Source organism: Podarcis erhardii, assembly GCF_964252035.2.
Source record: "Podarcis erhardii genome assembly, chromosome: 15".
Taxonomy (NCBI): Eukaryota; Metazoa; Chordata; class Lepidosauria; order Squamata; family Lacertidae; genus Podarcis; species Podarcis erhardii.
In genome coordinates this window covers 22,274,976-22,294,180 of record NC_138505.1, presented here as the reverse complement: position 1 = coordinate 22,294,180, position 19,205 = coordinate 22,274,976, and the positions used below count along the sequence as shown (strand labels likewise).

The 19,205-nt window shown below is 43.9% G+C and overlaps 1 protein-coding gene across 4 annotated transcripts in view; it reads left to right on the top strand.

Annotated features, from left to right (window-relative positions):
* Positions 1 to 19,205, top strand: part of TAOK3 (TAO kinase 3) — a 121,830-nt gene that overhangs the window by 29,508 nt on the left and 73,117 nt on the right. For 3 of the 4 annotated variants that reach the window (XM_081841780.1, XM_081841778.1, XM_081841779.1), the window contains exons 3-9: positions 3,490 to 3,701; positions 8,150 to 8,221; positions 10,345 to 10,446; positions 12,502 to 12,547; positions 13,652 to 13,748; positions 15,758 to 15,871; positions 18,695 to 18,786. In XM_081841780.1, the coding sequence (XP_081697906.1) occupies positions 3,582 to 3,701; positions 8,150 to 8,221; positions 10,345 to 10,446; positions 12,502 to 12,547; positions 13,652 to 13,748; positions 15,758 to 15,871; positions 18,695 to 18,786 (643 nt within the window). In that variant the 5' untranslated portion in view covers positions 3,490 to 3,581. Of the gene's footprint in view, positions 1 to 3,489; positions 3,702 to 8,149; positions 8,222 to 10,344; positions 10,447 to 12,501; positions 12,548 to 13,651; positions 13,749 to 15,757; positions 15,872 to 18,228; positions 18,354 to 18,694; positions 18,787 to 19,205 lie in introns of those variants that run through there. The other variant, XM_081841781.1, reaches the window with a different exon arrangement.

Below are 19,205 nucleotides of genomic sequence, written 5' to 3'. Positions count from 1 at the left end.
AGCTAGAAATCTCAGGGTTCTGAGCAAGCTGCTGGATTTTACATAATAAATATGGTTTGTATTGCTTGCTTTGTTTCAATTTTCTGTGTTATTGAATTTTATTAGCTGCTTAGAGTTTCACTATGGAGCAGTACAGAAATATAATGAATAAATATTAATTAAATGGGTGCAGCTGTAAACAAGTGTATTTTACACCAAAAACCCAACTTTTTTACCCTTTTACCCTGGCAACAGTAATCCAGGGGAAAAACCTTGTTTGTTTATCTGTTGTTTGTGCATTAGGCTTGTTTAGAATGAAGTTAATAGTACAAGTCCATAGCAGTATTTTTCAGATAAGTTGCCCGTCAGTCTAATCCTAGAAGAGTCACCTGCCATATGCCACTCTTAGTAGTGGTTCCCATCTCAGTCAAGCTAGCATTATTTGTTGTCTCATACAAAAGTTCTCTCCATGACTTATATAGACTGTTAAAAACAGCCATCAAGTTTAACAATAAACAACAGAACTCCAAAATATATAACAGAAACAGCAATAAGCATGACATTCACATTTCCTCAAATGGCTGGAATAAGTTATACATAACCCAGCACCAAAAGGATGGTAATGTCAGCACCATGAAGGCCCCATCCTTTTAACACTGCACTCAAGTGTCCCATGAGACACCCTAACAAAACATGGTGGAAGAGGGATCTAGATGGTTCTGGTTTTCTGTAACCCCACCCCCAGGAACCTTACAGTGAAGAGTGGATAATTTATTACTACTATTACTAAATTGCTAGATGACTTGCAGTGGCTCTGCAAGTCTTTCTGGCTATCAGTTTGCTACAAAATGGCACTTCTCTTCTTTTCTAGGCTTTCAGAATTACAGGTGTATATTTGTGCATTTTCAGGTCATTCCCAGTTTGTAGCTTATAAGGTGCAGTAGGTAAGGCACTTCTCCCTGAGCCACCATTTTGCATATCCTTGCAGCAACCATTTTGCACCTAGCTAGTTGGTGGCCCGACTGCAAAACGGTTTTAGTAAAAGCTGAAGTAGATCTTGATGTCTGCTTACCCCTTTGGTAGAGGATGGCCAGATGGTAGGACCATGATAAAGAAAAGGGGTGGTGGCAGACTCATTGAGGGGGCAGAGGGGAGACACAGAGAGGTTGTGGGCCCCACAGACCCACTATCTGTCACACACACACACACACACTCACTCTCACACACACACACACACACACACACACACACACACACAAATATATTTGCCCTGTCTTTGGGGCTTTGGAGCACTTGTCAGCAACTTATATTTATCACTTTCCCCAAAGTGTCTTTATTTTCCTAAGTACCTGGCCAGTTTACCTTACTTTAGAAACTTATCTTTCCTGGAGTTTCTGATTCAAATGCTTATCAGATTTATACCAGGTGAGTTGCCCCAGTTCAGTGGTGTGATGTACCGTATTTTTCTTCCCATAGGACGCTCCGTCCCATAGGACGCACCTACTTTTTTGGGGGGGAAATAAAGGAAATTTTTTTCCCTTTATTTCCCCCCCCCCCAAAACCAGGTCGGGGAACAGTGGGATGGCGGTGCTGCGCCTCCCCGCTGTCCCCCGAGCTTGTGCGGCTGGCCGATGTCTGCCTGGCGCGAGGGGCGCTCTACTTCAGGGCGCCCCACGCGCCCCCCGGTGCGCAAGGCTTGCCGACACCTGCGTGAAGCACGGGGCGTCCTCGGGAGGGCCCCCCGTGCTCCGTCTTGCCGGCTGCCGCCCGCAAGCCTTGCGCACCCGGGGGGAGATCCCCGGGTGCGCAAGGCTTGCCGACACCAGCGCGAAGCACAGGGCGTCCTCCGGAGGGGCCCCCGTGCTCCATGCTGCCGCTTGCCGCCGCAAGACTTGCGCTCCCGGGGGGAGATCCCCTGGGTACGCAAGGCTTGCTGACACCTGCACGAAGCACGGGGAGTCCTCCGAAGGGCGCCCCGTGCTCCGCGTTGCCGGCTGCCGCCCGCAAGCCTTGCGCGCTCGGGGGGACATCCCCCGGGTGTGCAAGGCTTGCTGACACCTGCGCGGAGCACGGGGCGTCCTCCGGAGGGCGCCCCGTGCTCCGCGCTGCAGGCTGCCGCCCGCAAGCCTTGCGCTCCCGGGGGGAGATCCCCCGGGTGTGCAAGGCTTGCCGACACCAGCGCAGAGCACGGGGCGTCCTCCGAAGGGCGCCCCGTGCTCCGTGCTGCCAGCTGCCGCCCGCAAGCCTTGCGCGCCTGGGGGAACTCCCCCCGGGCGTGCAAGGCTTGCGGATAGCTTCCTGGAGCCTGGAGAGCGAGAGACGTCGGTGCGCACCAACGCCTCTCGCTCTCCAGGCTTCAGCGAAAGCCTGCATTCGCCCCATAGGACGCACACACATTTCCCCTTCATTTTTGGAGGGGAAAAAGTGCGTCCTATAGGGCGAAAAATATGGTAATTCTTACTTTGCCCAGCTCTAATTAAGCCTTTTTCTTCAATCCTTGTATCCTGTAGTCTTTTAAAATGTTGATTGGTTCCATGTCCCAAGCTGGAAGGATTACAATCCTCTTCCCCGCAACCCTGATCTCTTTTTATTTGTTAACTTATACACTTGTAAGGAGGAAAAAACACTACCGTAACATTTTAAGGGATTCTGCACAGCGGCAGTGGTTTTTTTTTGTTCCTAAGCACATGTTTCTTAAGGACTTGCTGTTTGAGTGGCATTTGGACTACAGTATTATTTATAGAGGATTGTATCATGAAAAGGCTTGTTTGGAAATAAAACAACCCCACCTTCTACAAAATATGCTTTTTAAACCGCAAGAGCACTACTTGGATCAGCAACAGAAATATTTAAGGCCAGGGGAGTGGACATTTGAATATCCTCATTCCTTCCACTTTTTCAGTCACCACTGCTGCTGGATAGATCCATGAACCAGCTACCTAAGAGGAAGTGCCCTAATTTCAGACACAAAACTGGGGGAGGGGGGCTATTTTCCCATGTGGTCACTGTGGAACATTTTTAAAAGCCACAGCTGGGAACAGGGTGTCTCTTTCTGTCATTGCTGCCTTCCCCACCCAAAAAACAACAACACCTTTGTATGGATGGATTTGTTTTTATTAAGCTGCCGTGAAGGCTTGTTTTCAGGCAGGAAAGCAGGATACAAATATTTCAGATTTAAATAAACAAACCAAATGCTCTCAAAAACATCTGTTTAACAGTTAAACAGAACTTCCCAAGGATGGGGAATGTACGGCTGTCCAGAGATTGATTGTTAGTCTCCAACTCTCATCAGCCACAGCCATTGTTGCCGATAGTCAAGGATGATGGCAGTTGGGAGTCCAGCAATGTGTGGAGTGCCACAGGTTCCCCATCCTCGTCTTTGGGGAACATGGAAAAATTATCTCCTTAAAAGTTGCTTTCTTGGATCAGTAGAGAAGGTACCTGAGTTAAACAAATTTAAATACTTCCAGTGATTTCAATTGTCTACAAATTTCTCCCCCCGTCCCCCAGGTTCTGAATTGTTACCTAAGGACTCCATTGTCAATGAGGGAAGAAACTGACTGGGAACTGGAGGTGGGAACAAGGTCCTAATACTGTTCACCATGCGCAAAGGGGTGCCAAAAGACCCAGATGCAGCTGACCTGTTCTACAAAGATGATCCTCAGGAACTATTTGTGGGTTTACATGAAATTGGACATGGAAGTTTTGGAGCGGTTTACTTTGTAAGTAGTTTTTGCTTAATATCCCATTCTCTGCAAAACAAAGTAAAGATCTCTTTTCATAGCATTAAGCACGTTTCGCTTGAGGAAGGTTTTTCTTCATAGTCAAAGCTGTTTGTGCACTTCTCTCCCTTCTCCACAATTCCAAAATGGCATCCATTATGCATATAGAGAAAATGTATACAGTTTTATTTCTAGGTTTTATTGTTGCTTGTTTGCTTTGCTGTTTTTTATACATAAATGTGTGTGTGTGTGTGAGAGAGAGATGTGTTTTGGCAGTAACTCAGTGGCTATATAATACGCATCCTTGGCCATCATGCACGTGGGAACTCTGGCCTCTGCTTCTCTGTTGCAGAGTGATGGATCCCATTCACAAGGGAGAAATGGTGTATGGAGGTGTATGCTTAACCTTAAAAGTAGAGAAGGAAAAGCAGGGAGACTGTGGTGCATGGAAGAAGGGTTTAGCAGATAACACACCTCCCATTTCTCTCCTGTACAACTACTCCCCCTTGCTGATTCACCACAGGGAAGCATTTACTAAGGAGTTCCAGGACCCATGTTTGTTGCCAGGCTTACAGCTTGGCCCTTGAGCCACCGAGTTTACAAAATATTCCAGGTGGCCACCCAAAAAGCAGACAAGAGCAGCATCTCCATCTGACTGAAAGATATCTTGCCCAGAAGACCTTTGGCTTCTGATGATGATTCTTCCTGAAGGATGAACACAAATTTACACTGTGTGTGTGTGTACGTGTGTGTGCACGTGAGTTGGTGATCTCCTAATTGCAAATAAGAAGTGTGGGCTATCTGGTGAGTTCCTGGCAGAGATTAGATTTGGATTAGGGACCTGGATTAGGGACCTCACTGAACTCCTCATTTAAGTAATAAAAATAAATGCAAACATTTTTTAAAACAGAAGTGGCTAACTTGTAGCCCCCTCAGGTGTTTTTGGACTATTATGCCATGGTACACCTGCATCAGCACAACTGGACGCCTTTATCTGCCCTAGCTGGAACAAAACATGTCTCTCCCTTATTGGCCTCCGCAACCACAGCAGGCGCTGTAACTCCCACTCATTTGACCTCATCCCCAAAGATACACCCTTCCATTGTCTCCTGAGACAGATGGATGCCAACCGCTGCCCTCAGTTCCTCAGCCAGTATGATTAATTGATGGGAGTTATGGCCCTTCAAACACTTTTGGACTACAAGCTAGCTACCTCTGCTTTTAAAGAGAGCTTCGCATCACAACACAGTCTGCTTTGGATGCTTCCAGATGCAAAAGATGGCTGCTTATGTGCTATCTAATGAAGCTGACCCAGTTTTATAAATGAAGTAGATTGAACTTATTAGTTTCTCTGTGTTACGGCAGTGATGTAGCATTCCTTGAAAACGAGGCAGTTCCACTTAAAGCAGCCTGCCGCACAGCATTACTTACAGTCTGTCTGAGCCTGTTATTTAACTGCAAGATGTCTCAGGCTGTGGATTAGTCCTTCAAGGAAAGTAGAGAGAGCCCTGCTGCTTTAATCATTTAAAGCTCCACCAGACAACACCATGGAAGAGTGTTCTGTGGGGAGCAATTCTCCTCCTCCCAGCCAAGGAGATCACACCAAGCGGTCTATAGCCACACCTTTGTCAGCTTCTTCTGGAGCTAGGCAGGGCTTATTTTAAGCAGCTGGTGTGGAAAAAAAACATCAGATGTTACTGGCATTGCAGAAAGTACTTTGGGAGGCTTTCAACTAAAGCTTCTTTTTTTTATTAGCAGAATAATATAGAACCACTGACTCACTTGAACCAATAAATAGCACTTTTGAAACATAAGCTGTTAACCTTCCAATGTTCTGTTTTATTTGAATTTCAACTTGAAGGCATAGGATGGGTGACAACTAAGAATTGCAGCAAGACTCTTTACATTTACATTTTCTTTAATTAAATCATCTTCCCTCCCCCTTTTAATAACACCACCCCCAACCTTTGGTGTTCTGAGAATATTGAACTGGGGACTCTGGCAGCAAGGCTCTCTATCCCCATTAAAGGTTGCCAGCAGGAAGAGCCACAGGCTCGCTGTCCAGTGTAACAGTGCAGCTGTGCAGAAGGAGGTGGTGCTGCCTCAGTGGCTCTTGGTTGGCGATGCAGGATGCCTTTTACCTGACCCTAAAAAGCCTGGGATTCTTACCTGGCTGGTCATTCTGAGCAACGTTTTATTGACGGAGACCAAGAATTACATAGAGTTAAGGGAGAGCTGTGAGGTTGCCTGCTTTGCTGATAACACCAAATTATTCAGGGTGGTAAAAACAAAAATGGGATTGTGAAGAACTCTGAAATAACCTCTCCAAAAGCAGGTAATAAAATTGAAAAGACAGTTCAGTGAAATGGTGAGGGAAGTGAGAAAAAAAAAAGAAGAAGTCCTTCCTTTATATATTCATTGATGGGATCTGAGCTGTCAGTGACTGACCAGTAGCGGGATCTTGGGGTCATGGCAGATAGCACAATGAAAAGGTTGATCCAGTGTGCCACAGCTTTGAAAAAGGTGAATTCCACGCTAGAGATAATTAGAAAAGGGGTCAAATATAAAACTGTTGGAGTTGTATTATCTCTGTTCAGATCTGTGGTGTGACAGCGCATGGGATGCTGTGGACAGTTGTAGATGCTGCAGAGTGGGCAAAGGTGCAGAAAAGGGCAACCAAAATGATCAGAGGTCTGGAACAACTCCCTTGTAAGGAAAAGCTACAACTGCTTTCTATTATTATTTTGGAATGTTAAAAAAAAATGCAGTGTAGACAAAGTGGATAGCTTTTCTTTCTTGTAATAGGTAAACCTGGGGTCATCCAAAGATGCTGAATGTTAAATGATTTAAGACAAACAAAAGGAAGTACTTTGCATGGTCCATAGTTAAGCTGTGGAACCTGCTGTGGAATTCACAGTCACAAATATGTGAGGGCTGCCAACTTAGTTGGCTTTAAAGGGGGTTAGACAAATCCATGGTGGATGACGCCATCAGTAGCTGTGAGTTGTGATGGCACCATGCCTCTGGGTACCAGTTGCTGGGGGATAATAGCTGGAGAGGTTCTTGCCTTCTTTTATGCTTCCCATAGGCATCCAGCTAGCCATTGTGAGAAACAAGATTCTGCTTGGCATGCCAGTCTGTTTGCCCTGCTTCCTACTGCCAACTCTGATGTTGCCCAATAACTTAACCCCAGTTTCCAAGAGCCTAGGCAGAGGTTTCTGCAGTGCTATGGAAGGGTGTTAGGGCTGGCACAGAGTTTGTTGAGTCTTCGCAGGGAAGGGCATTTCACAACTGCTGGAAAAACTTTTGAGCATTGTCCTTGCCCTTCAGATGACATAACCAAGAAGAAGTGTGTATCTTCAGATGACATAACCAAGAAGAAGTGTGTATCTGAAGAAGTGTGCATGCACACGAAAGCTCATACCAATAACAAACTTAGTTGGTCTCCAAGGTGCTACTGGAAGGAATTTTTTTTATTTTGCTTCGACTATGGTAGACCAACACAGCTACCTACCCGTAACTATAACCAAGAATGTTCATTTAGCTGATCTTAATTATTGGAACACAAGAGAGGATAGCGTGGTCTTTGTGGATTTGAGGGCAAACTGCTGACTCTTGAACAGTGTCTAGCCTACCGTGATGATTTTTAGTAAGCTTACTTACTTGGTGGAATGTCAAATGTTTGTGCAGGAAATGGTACTGACCATGCCAAAAGCAACGGGTGAGAGACATGTGCCACTTCCAGCCTGCTACTGCCCATCCTTGCACAGTGGCATAGAGGGGTATGGGTCTGCTGCCACTTGTGCTTCCCCACCCAACAAAGCAGCTTAGTGATAGAGTGTATGGCCCTTCTCAAGGTTGTTCTAAGGCTACATGGGAGAGAACAGTAGGAGCTTTCAAGGTTAATGTTTCAGTACTGATTGAAAGATGCTGGGCTTTGGCAAGTGGTACTGCCATCTGCATTGATTCTGTGGAATGCCATTTGGGAGGCAGATAGTTTAGCAGACCTGTGCAGAATTTGGACCACTTTTGCAGCAGTAGATCTTGTGTTGCTGACACCTAGCATGACGCCTAATGCTGTACAGTGGTACCTCTAGTTACGAACTTAATTTGTTCTGGAGGTCCGTTCTTAACCTGAAACTGTTCTTAACTGGAGGCGTGCTTTTGCTAATGGAGCCTCTTGCTGCCACTACGCTGCCGGCGCATGATTTCCATTCTCATCCTGGGGCAAAGTTCTCAACTCGAGGTAACTCTTCCAGGTTAGTGGGGTTTCTAACCTGAAGTGTTTGTAACCTGAGGCATTTGTTACTTGAGGTACCACTACTAAAAAATTCTTTGTGAGGAAGAGACTCTCCTTGATCAGTTGGCTTCCTTGAGTTTAGGGGGCAAATGAGAAAACGTCTTACTTCTTTCTTTCTCCTCCTTTTACCCCCCCCCCTAATTTCCAGGCCACCAACGCCCGCACGAATGAGGTGGTGGCAATCAAGAAGATGTCCTACAGTGGGAAGCAAACAAATGAGGTAAGAAGGACAAAAACAACTCTGCAAATGCCTCTGTGTTACAACAGCGAAGCAGGCTGTTCTGTTGTGTGTTGCTGTGTTTTTTTTAACCAATTCATTTTTCTTAATGCCATAATAGGCTTCGGAGTGGTTTACAAGTATACTACCTACTTCTGCAGAGAGACACTTTGAAAATAAAATAAAACTGGACCAGCATTTACTTGTTAATAAAGTGAAGTGGGAATGTAGACCATGTAGGGAAACTGTAGCCTGCCAGGTGTTGTTTGACTGCAGGTCCCATCAGCCCCAACCAGCATGGCGAATGGTCAGAGATGATCGAAGTTGTAGTCCAGCAGCTTCTGGAGGGCCACAGATTCTGCATTCCTCAGTGTAAGCTACTTGCAACACTAGAATTTTGAAGTGTACAAAACAAGAGTGTACTAAGCTAGAAATCTCCGGAGACCTTCATGTGAAGGTTTGAAAGCCACTCCTTCCTTACTTTTCCACACCACCTAGCAATGCAACCCTTACTCTACTCAGCACTTGTATGATGTTCCCCATCACCTTCATTATATTACGCTATTATCCTGCAATTCCTTTTGTAAGCTCAGAGTAGCCTTACTGGGTTCTCCCCACTTCCCCCAATTGTGGCTAGGGTCGCTGAAACATGGTAACCAGCACTAGATCACCTGGTTTACTTCATAGCTGAAGGGGGATTTGAATCTGGGTCTCCCTGGTCATAGTTCAACACTTCACAGCACAATCTCTTTTACTCCTGGGCTCTCTTCCATCCCATCTCCTCAAGTTCCCTGACCTCTACCACCATGCAATTGCTCATCCACCTAGATCCTGCATGCAGGTTTCCTTCAGCCTTATGTGAGCTGCTGTACAGATCTCCAACATTCCCACCCATTGGAATTTCTGTCACCATTCTGTGGTACTTCTGCACCTTTTGAGTCGTGTTTGGTTTAACTTGCTTTCATTTTGGTGCTTAATATTGCACATTGAGATGTGCTTTCAGGACCCTCCCTATTCCTATGACAGTAATTTGTTTTTTGACTGTTTTTAATACTGAATATTGGTGAAGGGTGGATAATAAATTTAATAACAACAATAATACTGTTCCGCAGTCCAGTGCTTTAATTTTGTTTGTTTGTTCTTACATCTTATATCCTGCCCTTTCTCCCTTAAGCAGGTTGCGGCCATAAAACAACTCTAAACAAATCTAAAAAACTTTAAAATGCACAATAAAATACTGTATGTATAACAGCCAGCAATAATTATGCATCTTTCGCACTATGTTTCAAAGGCCTGCTGACACCCGAATGATACCAGTATGGGGAACAACTTGATCCTTGTAAAAAGGGAGTCAAATAGGAATTTCTACTTTCCAGCTCCTCAAATTCAGTAGTCAAGTTGTGTCATGTATTAAAATGCTCCTAAGTGCCTATCCATTCTTGTGACCAACGCAGGCAATAAATGCAGTGTTTAGAACCACACAACTTGTATAACATTATTTAGATTTTTGCTAAACCGTTATTATACAGCATTATGTATCTTTGCTTAATGTGCATATTTTGTTTTGACTGCAGTATTTGCATGACTTAATCTGATTGCCCTCTGGTAACTATTAGCCTTGCAAAGAGGCCATTTGGCCTGTATATCTTCAGCAGATGCTGACAAACTTTTGTTTCAATTTACTTGTGTTGCTAACAAACAAACGAGGGGTGGGGAGCTGAGGTTCTTAGAAATCCAAGTTCTTCCCAGGTTTAGAACTCTGTGTGAAATTTACTCTGATTCCAGCTCACCTTGGAAATGTTCTTATTTTGCTATATGGCGAGATGATTATTTCATTATTTATTCAAACCCTTTATACCTCTCTGTACAGCCAAAAAGGCTCCCAGGGTGGTTTGCAGATTAAGAAAATCAAGACAGTCCATGCCCTCAAGCTTACAAGTTAAAAAGGAAAGGGAAAGGGGGATTGAAAGAGAGGGAGGAGGAAATAAGCAGTTTTGGGTACTTAGTCCTTTGTTACAAGTTCTTCCAGTGGATGGCTGGGATCAAACAGTTTAAGGAGAGCAGGAACCTCTTCTCTCAAGTTTGATCTAAAGACTGAATTTCTTCTTTTTTTCTTTTAAAAACAGAAATGGCAGGATATTATCAAGGAAGTCAGATTTCTACGACAGCTGAAGCACCCCAACACCATAGAATACAAGGGTTGTTACTTGAAAGAAAACACTGCCTGGGTGAGTGAAAGCTTTGCTTGGATTTCACACCCTATGGGCTGTGAAGAAGCTGTTTTTCCCTGGATACAATGCTGAATTGTTTCAATCACCCTACACTGCCACTTACAGTGGTGCCTCGCAAGACGAAATTAATTCGTTCCGCGAGTTTTTTCGTCTTGCGATTTTTTCGTCTTGCGAAGCACGGACTTTGGAAAAGCTTCAAAAATCACCAAAGTCTTCAAAAACCTCAAAAAAGGCTACCACACCGCGTGCTATGAGTTGCTCCTCGAAGTGAATGCACGGTTTTAAGAAAAAGGAAACAAACTTGCAAGACAAAGGAAACAAACTTGCAAGACGTTTTCGTCTTGCGAAGCAAGCCCATAGGGAAATCCGTCTTGCGAAGCAACTCAAAAAACGAAAAACTCTTTCGTTTTGCAAGTTTTTCGTCTTTCGAGGCGTTCATCTTGCGAGGTACCACTGTATTCTTTAAAGGCTGTAGGGCCCTGAGCCTAACATTGGTATACTGCATGGAAACTGAAAATGTTTACAGGCGTTGGGGGTCCGCAGCTGGGTTGCCTTGTCTTGGCGCACTGTTTGTGCTGCTGCTTAAGGACAGACATGTGTTTCTAAGTACAATGGATGCTCATTAGAGAACTAGGACCAGCCTCATGGATGCTCCGAGGACCTCCAGAATGCTTAGGAAGGCTTGCCTGCCCTTAATGCTTTGTATCATCATAGCATATGCACACCACCCCAATGTCTGAGCGGAGAGATACTCCTGTGGATCCAATGCTTAATCAGGGTTCAGTTTCCTTGAAAGAAAGGCAGCATAGTCTGTGATGTCTTTAGGATATATGGCTTTTATTTACACACATACATACAACCTGAGCATGGGGGCGGGGGGCTCACAGCATTAACACCACCAAAAGTTCTCACTTCTCCATTAGTCACAGCTTCTATGATTCTATGTCTCTTCCCCAGTTTCCACCCTACTCTAGCCCAGCCCCAGTTTGGCCTATTGTTCTCCATCACTTAACTATAGCTGTTACAACCTAGCTCAATCTTTTCGATGCTGATTGAGCTAGTTAAAGTAATTGTCTTACAAAGAAACTTTGCTGACCAGTTCAGCAACCTATTCCACTAGATTCTAACCCTCACTAGATGCAGGATCCCAAAAACTGGAATGGATTTAGGGTATCATCCAGACTGATACTCCCCTCCTATATGTTTGCATATAGCAAAACAAAAAAACAAAAACAAAAAACCAACAACCAGCTGTTGTGAATTGCCTGTGGAGGGATTTCGTTCTCTGGGGGCCAGATTAAACGGCCCTCAAGTCACATGGGAAAGTTTCTCTGACCTGTTAGTACCACTTTAGGCTACAGGTGAGGTGGTGCACATTTGAATGTTCTATGTGAATGGAAATATTTCAGCACATAGAAATACAACGTGGGGGAGAAGGCAAAACTGAAGCTTTTTAACAGTGTGTGTATTGGGGGGAACACTCAAATATGGAGCATTCTCTGTGCAGCCTTATAGTACAATACTCATATGCTTTCTGCTAACTGTATAATCAATTCCTAATACTGGCCTTGCTCCCACTGTGTGTTGACCCCATAATCCCCCAGTAATGGTAAATAAATTGTCATGTTCTGTTGACTTCACCTGCTTGAAGCATGATAGTGTACATGGGATGGGGGGGGTGAGAGTTGGCTACTTGTAGCCATTGCATACCAAAATTAACATGTATATCTTGGAGCAGCTCTCAATTTTGCTAAAACTGGAACTCTCAGTTTTCTGGGTCACTGCAAACTCTTGGCATAATACATTGCAAACTTAAAGTTGTTGTAAACCGTTTTAGCTGTCATGCCTTTCGCCGAAACAATCCTGGGAATTGTAGCTTGAGGAAATTGTCGTGCTGAGACTTCATATGACAAACATCACCTTGCACAAAACATTTCCGAGGCTTCACAGTCCTCAGTGTAAATATACCCCTTACACTACGCTCTTATATTGCTTGGTGAATTATCATTACTTCTTTATTTTAATGGCTGCATTTATTTCTGCTTCTTGCAGTTAGTAATGGAGTACTGCTTAGGATCTGCTTCAGATTTGTTGGAAGGTAAGCCTTGAAATATTCCTACCATGCTTCTTTGACAGCATAGCTTTGCTTTTAGTGGTGGCAGTTACCTTCCCTACAGAGCATTTCATAGGTGATTCACAGTTCAGTCTAATTCTTTCCTGTTTAATATATGAGTGGTATCTATCACGTGTGATGCATCACTTCTGACTGGCTGTTGCTTTTCAGTATTCCAATATTAGGATCACAATCCTGGGCCTGCATGCAGTTGGGTTAAAGTAAGCCAAGTATGTCAATCCATCACTTGTATTCTCATTTCCTTGGTTCTTGGTTAGGAATTTACTGTGGTGGAAGGCAAATACGAAATTGGAGAGAGGTGAACCTGGGCACCAGCTACGGAGAGGAGGAAGGATTACAGGCCCTGTTCTCCCTCCTTCCTGTGGCCTTCTTCCAAATTCCATTGCCACATATCCTGCACATCCGTAGGCATACTTTGTCTCTTAGACTGGCAGCCAGGAAGCCAAATAGCGCCATTCAATAGGCCAGATTTAGCCCAGGAGCCACTAACTCTTATCCTAGGTATGTGTGCTTGCACATTTAAATTCCACAAGTAACTACAGTTGCAAGAAAATCGTACGGAGAAAATCGCTCTGGTTTTCTGCCCTGATCTCTTTCTTTCTTGCAGTGGAGATAAATATGTAAAAGTGTACAAAATATGATGAGGGAAACATGTGAAGGGAGGGTGAAGCAAAGTGGATTTCATTTCTACACCTGGGTTGGTTTCGAGGAAAAAGCTTGATGTAAGAGATATGGCACAACGTTGGTGTTCTAGGAGGGAATTCCAGGCATAAGAAGCATCAGGGAGAATGGGTGGACTTGTTTCAGAAACAGTTTGGGCAACTGAGGCTGGTAGAATCAGAGGAGAGATGATTGTAAGCAGGAAGACAATGGCAGGGGGATATGAGAGGTCTGTTTTTCACTTGCTTCTGCTTTGATCACCATCTCAGGTATTTGTCCTCCTCCTTAAAAGAGGGTTTTTGTTTGTGTTGACCCTATTGCTCTGCTAGCAGAATACAGTCCTTTCTACCCTAGCATTGCATAAAACTCATTTTTTTGTCCAATTTTTCTCTCCCACCCCCAATCCAGTTCACAAGAAGCCACTTCAGGAAGTGGAGATTGCTGCCATTACCGATGGTGCCTTGCAGGGGCTGGCCTACCTGCATTCTCATTTTAAGATACATAGGTAAAAGCATGCAATTCTTTTTTTTATTTTATTTTATGTATCACTGCTTTTCTGTGCCTTGATTCATCTGATTGGGGGAAGTGGTATTCAGACTGCTTCAAATGGGTTTGTTTGCCTCCTTCCCTAACAAAGGATTATACTCACTATCTGGGAGCAGGTATAGATACAGGTTTTGTCTTTGGATACCCAAGGGGTATCTGTAGCATGAAGCACCTTTCATAAGCTAAGGTTGGTGTGCCAGCGGTGACCCCTCCTGGCCAAAGAAAGGCAGCTGCTGTTGTTTGATCACTGGTAACATCCAGAGCAGACTATCACTTCGCTTTATACAGCTTTGAAAGCTACTCCAGTTGGTCCAAAATACGGCTGCTGCCTGGGGCCAGCTGAATTGGGAGTGCATCTTGGCAATTCCTTAGTAACTTGGAATTCCTTAGTAACATTGGCCACTGATTCACCTCCAAGGTTTAAAGCCCTATACAGCTTGGAACATAGATATCTAAAGGGCCACTTGCTCCTACGCAAATCTGCTCGAAGTTAAAGTCGTCTTCCAAGGCCCTTCCCTTGGTGGACCCACCTTCAGTTGTTAAGTATTTGGCACCAGGAAGAGGGCTGCCTAGTTTGTAGTGCTCTACTTCTGAATGTTTTCCCTGGGACTGGGCTTTATATCATTCTTGCACACTGCAAAGTTCTGATTTACCAGGGCCCTTCACAATGTATTACATTATTTTTTATAATATTTTTTCCTGCCCTTCACCATAAGGTCCCAGTGCAGAATATGTGATTTCCAAAAAACTCCACACTCAGTTAAAACCATTATAATAATAAAGCACATAGAACTGCTTACAATGGAGGAGAACAACATAAATTCAGTAAAATAGTGCTTTAGATGTGTTTTTTTTGCTAGCGATGTATTTTCATTTTTTCTTGTTCTCATTTGTTCATTGTAAACTTTCTGAGAGTTGTGAAACTGAAGGGCAGGTATAATTTCTTTTTTTAAAAAGGGGCTTACAATATTGTGGGATATAATAATAATAATAATAATAATAATAGTAGTAGTAGTAGTAGTAGTAGTAGTATAGTTAGCAGACTACAAAGTTATTATGCAAAAGGAAATGTGACTCACAGATTTATTTATTTTTGCCGGATATATAGAGACATGTAATATGTAATGTAGGTTGAGAAAACCTGACCCAACAAGGTGATTTGTTCCAGAATTTATAGAATCAAAACAAAAAAGTGATTTTAATAATCATATTGAGGATTGTGTCCACTAAATCAGAGGTAGCCAACATGGTACCCTTCAAATGTTGTTAGACTCCAACTTCCTATCATTCCCATCAAGAGTGACCAAAGATCAGAGCCTATGGGAGTCAGCAACATCTGAAGGGCAACACATTGGTACTACTTGTAGCCTGATTTCGTTGTGAGCTGATGGCATCTTGCTAACTGATGTTTGCAGGGGCCTTGCACTATACATGTAATACATAAATTGTCAATATGAACAGAATTGAACCCATAGATTAGTAGAGATGCCCCATCCAACAGTGCCCAATTTTGATTTCCTCTTTCCTCTTTAAATTTCCAGCAGTACTGTATTAGATTTCCTGAGCCTTGCTCTAGTTTCCCACCATCTTGTACAAAGGCTAATGTTCTGTCACCAATCAAACTAATCTCAGCCTAAACTCTTCCATGCTAGAGGATGTAATCCATCTGTTCTCATAAAACCAAAGAGTTTTCCTCTCATGCAGCTCACTCTGTTTGCCTGTGTCCAGACAGCCTACGATGAACTGCTTAAGAAGAAAACTTGGCTGCAGCTCTGCCAGTTATTTGGGGTTGTCTGTTGCCTGTATCTCACCTTGACACCAAAGCTTCAATAAAGGAAGAGTATCCTTGGTTTGGGGGCTGAATGAGAAGCACTGAAAACAGACCTCTGAGCTGCAGGGTGTTTATTTCGTATTAAACAGTAACTCCCTTTGAAACAATGATTGTGGTTTCCTTCTTCTATTCAAAAGGGATATTAAAGCAGGAAACATTCTCCTAACTGAGCCAGGTCAGGTGAAGCTAGCTGATTTTGGGTCCGCATCCATAGCCTCTCCTGCCAATTCCTTTGTGGGGACACCTTACTGGTAAGTGAAACTGGAGTGCAACTTTCTGTTTAGTCTTTCGTGGGATGCTTTATATGTGTGTGAGACTGTGTGTTCAAACACACACACACACACACACACACACACACACACAGATCCAGTTTGTAACTACAATCCTGATCTTTTAGATAAACATTCCCCCCCAAAAAAACTCTACCATACAATGTGCTACTCAATTTTGAGTTGCTAGGGAAATGCATTTTCAGGGAGAAGCACAGCAACTGTTTCAAACAATGAGCACAGGGGGTATAACACTCATGCAGTTGTCATGGGCTCTTACAGGTGTTACAAGACTACAGGTGTCTGCAAGACTATTGAAGCCACTTCCCCCACAATAGCGAAATCAGTACCTTTATGATCTCCCTTGTCTCATACATGGGGAAATCTCCCAGAAATTTCTCCAGCACAAACTTCATTGCCTACAGTGCTGCTGGTTCACATCTACCAGCTTTGACCTTCCAATGGATGGTGCCTTCCGCTTGCCCTTTGCCTGTACCCACTCTTCTGCTCTTAACGGCAGCTAAATCTACAACCTGGAACTACAGCCTTGCCTTTCTTTGTAGGGTTTCCTCTGTGTGGGAAAGGCTCTGCTGCTCCAGGCTCCATCTGCCCATGAGGCAGCTTCTGTGAGTTGAGAGCAAGGCCTTTTGGCTGTAGCACCAGAGTGATGGGACTCAATCCTGCCAGAGCAAAATCAGACACTGGGGACCTGCCAGGTGTTGGATAATGTGAGCAACAGTCCAACAACATCTGGAGGGCCATGGTGTCCCTATCTCTGTTTTGGATGGTAGGCTTTTCTGGCCTGAATCTTCTGAAATAGACTATCTCTGCATTTTGAATGTTCTAAATTTGCAGGATATCAAAACTGTTTTGCATGCCTAGAAGAGGAAGTAAGGGGTTTAAAGTGTAATAAATATTAGTATGTTCTAAATGCGCCATATGCTGCCAGGTAGGCCAGTATCTTCATCTCCAAAGTGTAGATGCTAAGAGTGGCTTGCCTAAAGCCCTAGTGACTTCATGGTAGAGGCCAAGTTTACACAGGGGAATTCCTGATTTTGCAGCTCAGTTCTTATCCTCTACTCTGCCCTGACCCAGTTCATGTATCATTTGAAACCACAGCTAAGCTTAACTATGCTTTAAAGGTGAAATCCCAGTATGCTGGTGCACGGGGAGAAAACCATGTCCACTTTGCTCCTTCTCTGCTCCTGTGCTACCAATAATTAAGCTGTGTTTTGGCTTTGTGTTATCCCTGAACCCAGACTCATGGTTTGGAGAGATACAAGCAAACCATGAGCTGTGAGCAAAGTTTCTTATTGGTTTACAGATCCTGGTTTGTTTAGGGAGAGACGAACCATGAGCCCAGGCACAGATGTAACACTAAGCCAAACCATAGCTTACCTCCTATAGCATAGGAACAAGGGTGGAGCAAAAGCAGCTGCAATTTTCTCCTCGTGCACCTGCATGCCACACGTTCGTCTTTTAAGTCATAGTTAAGCCCAACAGTGGTTTCAGGTGACATGCAAATGAGGCAACTCTCAGTTACATGAGCACTTCCACTTGGCTGGGGACTGTTAGAGTTGGGTTTTCCTTGCCCCTTGGAATGTTTCCAGGTCAGTGCCGGATTTACGTATAAGCTAAACAAGCTAAAGCTTAGGGCCCTACTCTCTTGGGGGCCCCAAAAAAATTTAAAGGAGAAAAAAACTGGATGTGGATTTTAAGTTAGAGCTTAATAATTATTCCACTATTAATATACATCTTCTTAATTATATTTCACTATTAATATACTTTTTCTTAATTGTATTTCAATACAACAATCACTTTGATAAAATAAGTATTTTGTTATGTGCAAAAGGCTTTAGATACCTATTAGGTCCATAAATTACCATATAGCATATATTCAACACAAAAAACAGCGACATTTTGTTGTTGACAAAGGACAGCTGGATATATAAAGGGCCCCATTACCTTCAGTAGCTTAGGGCCTCATCAAACCTAAATCCGGCCCTGGTCCAGGTGACTTTCTGCTCTCCATCTCTTGCTTTGTTAATTGTCTGCAAAACTAGAATCTAACCAAGGACACCTCTTGCATAGATAAATATTAAGCAACTCCATGAAGCTGTGTTTGGGTTGCGGGGCACATAGACTGCAGGAGCTCTATGTGTGCATTCTATGTGTATGTGTATGTGTATGTGTGTATGTATGTATTCCCTCTCCAAAGCCAGCAGTGTAGTTGTGTCCCTAGTGTGGATTTCCCTGCTGTCTTGCCTTGTTACCCCCCTTTTTTATCTTAGACCCCGCCTTTCCCCACTGTGCTCCAGATCCCCTTGTTTCTTTCATAGCTGCACTCCCAGGCTGAGCATCTCCAGGAAAACACTGTTGGTGTATCAATGGGAAAACTCACCGTCTCTGGTGAGACTGAAATTGATGCCTTAGGACCCTTTCAGCCCCTGCTGGCTGACTCCAGGTACAATGCCACTGAGGTTGGTGTGGGTCGCCCATCTGCCAGCATGTTGCAGACTCATTAGGTTGTCCTTTTTCTTTCTCTTTTGTTTTGCTCTTCTCATACTCCCTTACCATCACCTCTGGAGGAAGTTGGTGTTTTTTTTCCTAAGCAGGCTAGTGTTATTTCCCCCCCAGCATGGCTTAGTTTTGCTCCATGCTGATTATTTTAAGTTCCGGGGCTGCTGTGCTGGTGATGATAACTTGGAGGGTGTGGGGGGAAATTGTACCCCACCCCTTGTGGTGTGGGTTTTTTTTTTGCTTTTGTGTTGCGTAATCTTCACTCTTTGTATCCCTGCATGGTAGGATGGCCCCTGAAGTAATCCTAGCTATGGATGAAGGACAGTATGATGGAAAGGTAGATGTTTGGTCTCTTGGAATCACATGCATAGAGTTAGGTGAGTAACATGGCCGCATATATCTTCAACCTCTCTGATACCTTGTAAAGATTCTCAGCACCAAATGAAACAGGCAGCCTATTTCTTCCACACTTCAATTCAGTTGGGTTTCCAGGAGTCAGATTCAGCCCATGGGCTCTCAAGTGGCTATCTATGATTATACTGTGGCATTTCTGGTGTTCCTGGGGGTGTGGAGACTAAGACGGGGAAATAAAGCTAGTCATTTTGTACCCAGAGCAAACAAAGTGAGTTCTGAACCATGGAAATTATGATTGGGGGCAAAATGGCTTCTGCATTCACACTGTGGGCACATGTACTTTGATGCCAGTTGTAGAACTTAGCATCTTGAGTAACTCTGCTTACTTTCTGTGCAATCAATATCCAGCCCATGGTAAATTCTTAGAAGCTGGAGAAGGGTC